The sequence below is a fragment of the Cyclospora cayetanensis genome, unplaced genomic scaffold (assembly GCF_002999335.1).
Source record: "Cyclospora cayetanensis isolate NF1_C8 unplaced genomic scaffold, CcayRef3 CcayRef3_contig_129, whole genome shotgun sequence".
Classification (NCBI taxonomy): Eukaryota; Apicomplexa; class Conoidasida; order Eucoccidiorida; family Eimeriidae; genus Cyclospora; species Cyclospora cayetanensis.
In genome coordinates, this window is record NW_020312069.1 from 105,698 (window position 1) to 113,189 (window position 7,492).

General features: G+C 50.6%; 1 protein-coding gene across 1 annotated transcript; it reads right to left on the minus strand.

The window, feature by feature from the left end:
• Positions 1-4,049: 4,049 nt before the first annotated feature.
• Positions 4,050-7,017, minus strand: LOC34623987. Its single transcript, XM_022737086.2, has 3 exons — positions 6,194-7,017; positions 4,963-5,782; positions 4,050-4,709 (listed from the first exon to the last, which is right to left on the minus strand). The coding sequence occupies exons 1-3, from the start codon at positions 7,015-7,017 to the stop codon at positions 4,050-4,052; spliced, it is 2,304 nt and encodes a 767-aa protein (XP_022590120.2).
• Positions 7,018-7,492: the final 475 nt, after the last annotated feature.

Sequence of the window (7,492 nt, forward strand, 5' to 3'; positions counted from 1 at the left end):
TTGAATGCATTCTAGTCAAATAACAAACAACCTAAGTCTAGCCATAACGCACTAAGATTAAAGCACTGCACCCATTCGTAATATTTGGTCTTTCCCAGGCCCTTTTACTCGCTGTGTATGCAGGATTTGGCGGCCGCGGCTACCTATATACACGGACCACAGTGGTAGTGAGTATACTCTAAAGTTTTACATTTCAAAATACTTGGCGGTATCATTCGTATATATTATTTGTTCCGTAATAGCGCTAGCTTAATACTATATACATAATGTTACGTTTCTGGACTCAATAGCGATCACCTTAGGGTGTTCGAAGAGAGACTTAGCCCCAAACCCTGTAGAAACATCAGAAAAAGGTCAGTCCCTAGCAAAAAACCTCCCTCGTTCTTCTGTTCGCACCACTCAGAGCTCTTGACGTGAGGGGAGAGGAAGAGCCAGGCTGCGCCTAGCTCTACACTCCAAGCAATCCTAGCATTCACACCCAGTTGCATATATCACTCAGCGCGCAAGCACAAAGTGCTTCGTTTTCAAGCATTAACATAACAGTACTCTGCACTAACTGAGACCAACGCACAGACAAGCAAATTCGTTAATTCTTTACTAGTTCATTGTTAAATATAATTAGCGCAGGAGAAAGTGCCAAGGTCCAAATTCGCCACCCATACTCTCCCCTTCCCATTCAAAACACCCGCTCTCGTGTTCTATACCTGTTAGCCGAGATCTATCGCATGCAGAAAAGTGGGAGAGCTCTGCAATTTGAGAGCCTCCTACCACAAAAAAACACGAAGACAAGTAAATTGTGCAAAGGGAATCAAAATACATCTTATTTTAGCAGTGCATCTGCGCCTCAAAGATATGTTTCTGCATATAGTCGCCAATTCTGCAGAAGAGGGCCGCTAGTGCGCACTCTCCCTCCCACTGATCAGAGTGGTTCGCAAAGGTCGCGCTATGGTCAATGCTTACGCAGCTAATAAGGGCACTTCACAGCCCACTAGTAAACGTCGGATACCCATCCCAAAGGTCAGCCCTGAAACGTCCATGTCAGAAAAACGTTGAGAGAACAGAGAAATTTTTTGAGCCGTGACAGAACCAAAGCAAGGGATGAAAGAGGCATATTTGCTGAGTCTGTCGACGGGGAAATAGGTGCTCTCTTGGCCCTTACCCTCAGGCACTCCAACAGTAAAATCATAATCATATTAGCCCAAATCCTTTGAAGGTGCTCGACGGCTTCGCAAAAGTTCGGGCATAGGACAGGTACCAGGTCCTTTGCTCTTGACACTCTAAATATGAGAGTGCATATTCCTTTACCGCAATATGCATCCCAGGCCACCAGAAACACTGTGAGAGCTTTTCCGCCGTGATGTGCTCTTCACCGTGGCACGAGAAAGCATAGCCGTGTGCCTTTGCTTAAAACGGCACCACAAAGTGAAGTCGGAATGTACAAGCGACGGACGCTCGGTTTCTTTGAATCCTAGCGGGTTATCTTCAGCGTTGTCGTGCTCAGAGTTTTAACATTCTGAATTTTGGCAAGAGTGGTGGATGCATGAGAGTCGAAACCCAAAGTACCTCTCAAGTTCGGTGAGGCCGCGAGTCATCACAGAAAAGAGGGATGGCATTGCACAATAGTGACTGCTGCGGAGTCTCGAGAGCTCCGCATTTTGGCACACTAACACCTCCGCAGCATGCAGGCATGGCCGCATACGCTTGTTCCATTTGGCCATCTGTGGAATTCGTGAAGTAGCTTGTTGGCGCACGGGTCTAGCTCACAAACAGCATGGTGACAAAACCATATGTCACTTTGATGCAGCATCTAACATTCGCGACCTTGCTAGTCCTCGCGTGCTACCGCTTGTCAGATGGCCTGCATCATAGGGACGGCGCTAAGCACCCAATAGGCAGACTGCGGTTCTGCGCTGTGTCCTCGGATTGCAGATCCACTTTGCATCCAGTTTCAAGGAACACAAGCAATTCTCGATCATCAACGCGAGCTTGAGTCTACGCGGACCTGACTTTTGGTAGGCCCCGAATGTGGCTTCATTCTTTGTAGCTGCCTCCACTACGCTACAGCCTGCGTGGGCAGCATTCCATTTCCTTCACGTGCCTTGTTTACTCGCCAAGCAGCCTGCTTCCACTGGGTCCTGCTAGGGTTGCTCAGTTTTTTGGCCGACTGTACGCACTTTCAGATTCAAATTATACTTAGTCGCTCACAACATAATCCGGTGTTTTCCCGTGGTTTTGTGTGGGGATACTCAGAACCAGCTTCCTTTGGCCTGCTTTTCTGGTTCTCCCTAGTATGTAGGCTAGGCCTGCTTGACACAGCTCCCACATTCATAGCCTCTAAACCCGAGATGGCTCTTCGTTCTCAGCCAAAGACGCGAGAGGTGCTCTCATTTGCTCGTAGATTCTTGAGTAGTTCATTGTTTGCGGGAGCCTCAGTTGTCGGTTATTTTATCGGAGATTTGTTGCCCATTAGGCGGTGCGTCACTTTGGGTAGGACCGAAGTAGAATGATAAAGCACCTCCTCGTTTGTTGTGTGGCCTTTAAACGTCAAAGGTTTATATCTCTAGATATGGTTAACTATTGGTAGACTCCCTGCTTAACATCTTTTAGCCCCCAGATGCCTTTCTTTCAGTCGATCGTGGCAAGATTTGATTCAGGGCCTGAGGCAAGGCTTGAACTTAAGCAACCCCTATAGGAATACTTGCTTTGCATAAATACAGCCACCGTTGTAGCATGTGGTCCAAAAGGCTTCGCACAAGGAGCACTAGTTTAATTCTATCTGGGGCTTCAAAACGAGGTACACCACCACCTGGGTGATAATATCATCAAGCGTGCATCCCAACGGTCAGCATACTTCCTTGGTCTGCAAAGCTTCATCCACGTCCATACATCCTCTACCGGCTGATGCCATGCAATTCTTCTAGATGTGAAGCTACTGAGCTCACATCGTCACGCAGGCCGGCAGCTTCTACCCCAACGGCATTGTGTCATCATCAATTTCCACTGCCAGAGAGTCTCTCCCCCGGATCATTTCCCCAAATAGTCGAATTACTGGGATACCGAATAACCTAATAGCAACAAGACACCTGTTGTAGGGAAGCACACTACTAAGCGAACGACCACGTGCCCTGGACCTCTAGCAAAAGCCTCATAAATCCTGTTAGATCACATGTGGCTTCTAATTGTGTTCTAAGGGCTTTCCAGGAAACCTAAAGGCATGTGAGCAACACATGCAGGGTCAATGGCATGATGTATCCAATGAAAACAGACAAAACACATATTTGTTATCAACCAAAGCAGCAGTAAAGCAAAGAGCCTTGAGAAACGCTGTCAAGGCGCTCTAATTTCTCGTTATGAGCCTGTGCATATGTTCAACATGCCACCCGCTGTGCAGGGGAACAAGAACAACACCGTCGTGGCCTAGACAAATGCGGTGACCGCTTGGTGCCGGCTAGACAGAGACCCTGGTGGGTTTCCTTGGTGTATTTCCAGGTCTCCTCCCGCAACCAAGCATTCAGGTTAACACAGTACGTATCAACGCAAGCTGATGGAGCTGTCACTGCAGCTGCGACTACTAATACGCGAGATGCAGTCCACGGTCTTGCACTGGGCCGTGCACGGGCCCCTCTCTTTTGCTCGTGGATGCATATTTCTTACAGCACCCAATCTAGTCGAGAAGAGGACTCTGCCCTGTTCCGCGAATTCCTCCTCCAAAAGACTCACTGGCATTTCCGCTGCCGCAAAGGTTATGTCCACTTGTGCCAGCAGCGGCAGCAGTGCGGAGTGGCATCTGTTGCCAAATACAATAGGGAGGCTGCTCATCAGAATCCCGGCTTTTGTAGCTTTCAGGCTTCTGCAGCAAAGAAACATGTAGGGTCCTTCCCTTCCACGTATCCCTTATGGGCAGCCCTTCTGGCTAAGACCCGCGGGGAAAAGCCAGGTATAACAGGGCGACTAACTGCATCAGGGATTTCCTGTTGCTGTTGTCTCAGTTATTACACAAACGATAACAGCGGCTGGTGCCGCCATATGCCCGCGGAGCATTTTACTTATTAGTAATTGTTTTGTGGAGATGTGGGCCAGTAACTCTTTTTTAGGTAATCCAAAATCGCCGCTTGGTCAAAATCGCCATATTCTTCTTCTATCGAAAGTACGTCTTTGTCCGAGTCTCTAGCGACCAAAACTGGAACAGAAACGATACCAGCCGGTGTCAATGTTTCCATTCTGCACTCTCTGCATGCACTTTTGGGGGGCCATCTAGTGTCGCAGTTCACGTAGTTTTTCGCCTCATGGTCGCCCTTTACAAACGCGAGGGTCGCATCCGCCGCTGTCCGAACTGTGACCGCATTGTGCATGCGCCACAACCACAGCTTAAGGTGATCCAGTTTCCTTTGTTCCACAAACCGACCGCTCCACGCCTCCGTCTGGCCTTCAGACTGACTCCTGAATCTGGCTAACAAAGGGGAGTGACCCTGAGAGTCACTGTCCAGACTCTTAGGGGGCTCGACGAGGGGAAGGGTCAGGGAGAAGTCGCCCTCCGGTGGCTGCAGTTCCAGCAACCCGAAGCTCCGCCGGGAGAACAACACCCTAAAGTGGTGACGGCAGGCAGTGCAGCCAAAAAAGCGGCGGAGGAAGTTGTAAATGGTGTAGGCGACATCGAAAGAGGGGACCACCATGCATCCCAATGAGGGATAATGGTCTATAAGGTCTTCCTGGAGGAACCCGCACAGCATGCAACCGCAGAACTACCATCCTTTCAGAAGGCAAGCCTTCTTGCTCAACTGCGAGCATGAAGCCCCGCCACGGAGGCGAAGGAACGGCTCCACTCTTCTCAAGGGGACGGGGAAAGCAGCACGCATAAGAGACGAAGCTACCACGAGGGAGGGGAAGGTTCATCTAGATGAATGGCTGCAGGAAGCGTTAGTTGGGTCTGTACACCGAGCCCCAGCTTTTACCCGTACATACCGTGTTCATAGAAGCAATATCAAGAATTTCCTCAGTATTTGCTGCCTTGCCCTCCGATCTTTGCTGCAGCAGCAGGTAGACGGGGAGGGCCTGCCCCTTTCTTTTGTAGAAGACCTGCTGGGGACCGCACTTGAGATGAGCAGCCACTTGCTGGGCAAGCGCCGCAGCTCCATCAGCCAGCAGATGCAGCAGCATCCAGACGCTGCATGTCAGGGTGGTGCAGTGCCTCATCTTGGGTTCCTCTAGGGGAGCAAGCGGGGGAGCTTCCTTCCCAAAGGAGACGCTGCCCACCCAAGCGCGCCATTCTGCTGCTTTAAGGCCCTTTCCGGCCTGCAAGACGTGATCCAGCTCACTGTATATCCGAAGTTCATCCGTAAAACGATCCTCGCTTGTGCGCCCAAGCGCTCGCTTCACAGAGCGGCCGCCGCGCAGCGACTCGGCCCCCAAGTTGCCCGAGCTGTACAGGTGGAGGATGGAGAGGGCTGCTGCCCGCTTAACAGATGTTATTGGAATAGTGGCTCTTGCTACTTCAAGCAGGTCGATCAAAGCAAGCTGATCTGCTTCGGTCAGGCGCTCGGTTACTGTTACAACCCAACTCGCTAACACGAATTGCAGCCCCCTGACTGCGTCGTGCACCCGGGCACGGGCGAGAGTCTCCGTTGACTGCTGGTCGCTGCCTGTGCCCCTCATGCCTGACGGGGGGGATGAAGACACATGCCGTGCCTGCTGATGATGATCTTCAGATTCCCATCGAACGGAATTGCAGGGTGCGTCACGCAAATGCTCAAAAGAAGCCAAATCGCCTTCCAGGGTCAGACGGCTGAAGTAAGACAATGCGGCACACGCAATGTCAGACACAAGACGGACAGAATCACCCACTAAAAATGTAGAAGCCAACGAAAAAATACATACGACGGGAAAGGGGGGTGCAAACAGCATGCCAGAAGACGTTGCAGACGGCCTCCACGCAGAGAGTATCAGCGGATGGTCAAAAGAGGTGCACCTAAAAGGGATTTGACACTGGCTTTGCACCAACATCCAGTACGCTAACCTCCTCCGTATAAGCTAGTGACTCAGTCTGAAAGGCACACTACCTGATGTTTTGAATGAATCGTAGGGCGATGCACTGAGTAGGACTGCCGTGAACACGCGTACATTTCACGTATATGCAAAAAAGAAACAGGAAGAGACGATGGAACGGTATTGGAGCTTGTAGTGTGCGGCTTCTTACAGATTCGATTTGTCAATGCGTTGCATTGTTTGCTTGGCGGCGTACAGAAGCGCAGGCATGATGTCTTCTGCCGGGAGGGCGAGGGAGTGGACGCACATGTTGTGCGTTTTAGCGTTGCCAAGAGAGTCAAGAATGCCTCCACCACGCATTCCAGGAAGCTCAAGGATAATGTGCCCTAGTGATGAATCGATGGGCTGCACCTGGCGGTCTTCAGGCGGCAGTGTGTGGTATGTGGATGCTGGCACAAACAGCTTGATGGAGGGCAGTGCAAACACCCCCAAGTCTCCGCATAAATCCATCGTTTTCTCGTTCTCCATACAGTTCATTGCCACGAAAGAAAATTTGTCCTTAAGATCTGCCGCGATGCGTGAGAACGTCTTTTTGTATGCGAAGCAATGAGGGCACCATGCAGAGTACAGCATCATGATCACTGCCCTGTTTGCCTCGTTTGCATGTTCGAGTGCCCTCCTGTAATCCTCTTCCAGCACCAACTCTTCAATTATCGGATCAGAAGCAAACATTCTACTATGGCTCCTGGCCACCTCAGGCCTCCCGGACACCTCAACAGTGTGGAGATCAGATGCAGCAGTTACCGCTGGAGCCTTCGCAGCGTGCGAGCTTAGCTCAGCTCCTTCTGTTGGCACCGCAATGCGACCTGTATTATCAAGAGCCCTTGAGTAGACATCTGCTACTGCTACCGGGATATCCGCTACCCCAGACTCTGGGGCGATTAGAGAAAGAACACAGACCCAAAAGAACACGAAGTAGGAACAGGCCCGTCCTGTTCCATTCCCAATAGAGGTAGCATGGTACTGAGGCGCCATTGCCTTTCAACCGGGGCAGAGACTAGAGCTTCCAACCTCAGATGTAGCTATAAATGTAGTTGTAAGGGTGCACGGGGGTATGACGCGGTGTCTCTAGTGGTTGTCCCTTTGCGTGGGGAGAGGAGAGCGCGCCAGTTGAAGATAGGAGAGGTGCACGTGGATCCGGATTTACTGGCCTAATTATAAGAAGGTCTGCGACTGCCGAAACAAACAATGCATGTTTTGAGTGCGTAAACTAGACAGATGCCCGTGGAAGAAAACAGAAACTGGGGACTGGTCTAGAGAATATATTTTCACGAACTCCCAACAGGCCCAATAATCTATCGATTCAAGCATAAAAATACCAAAAGAAATAGGCGCAATAGTAGCCATCTGTTTCATAGTTGTCGCAACAGCGGCCGAGTGAAACAGGCACGCCACCTTCAGGGAGCGGCAGTGCGCTGCCTGCCCTCGGACTATGGGCACCTAGTCTTTG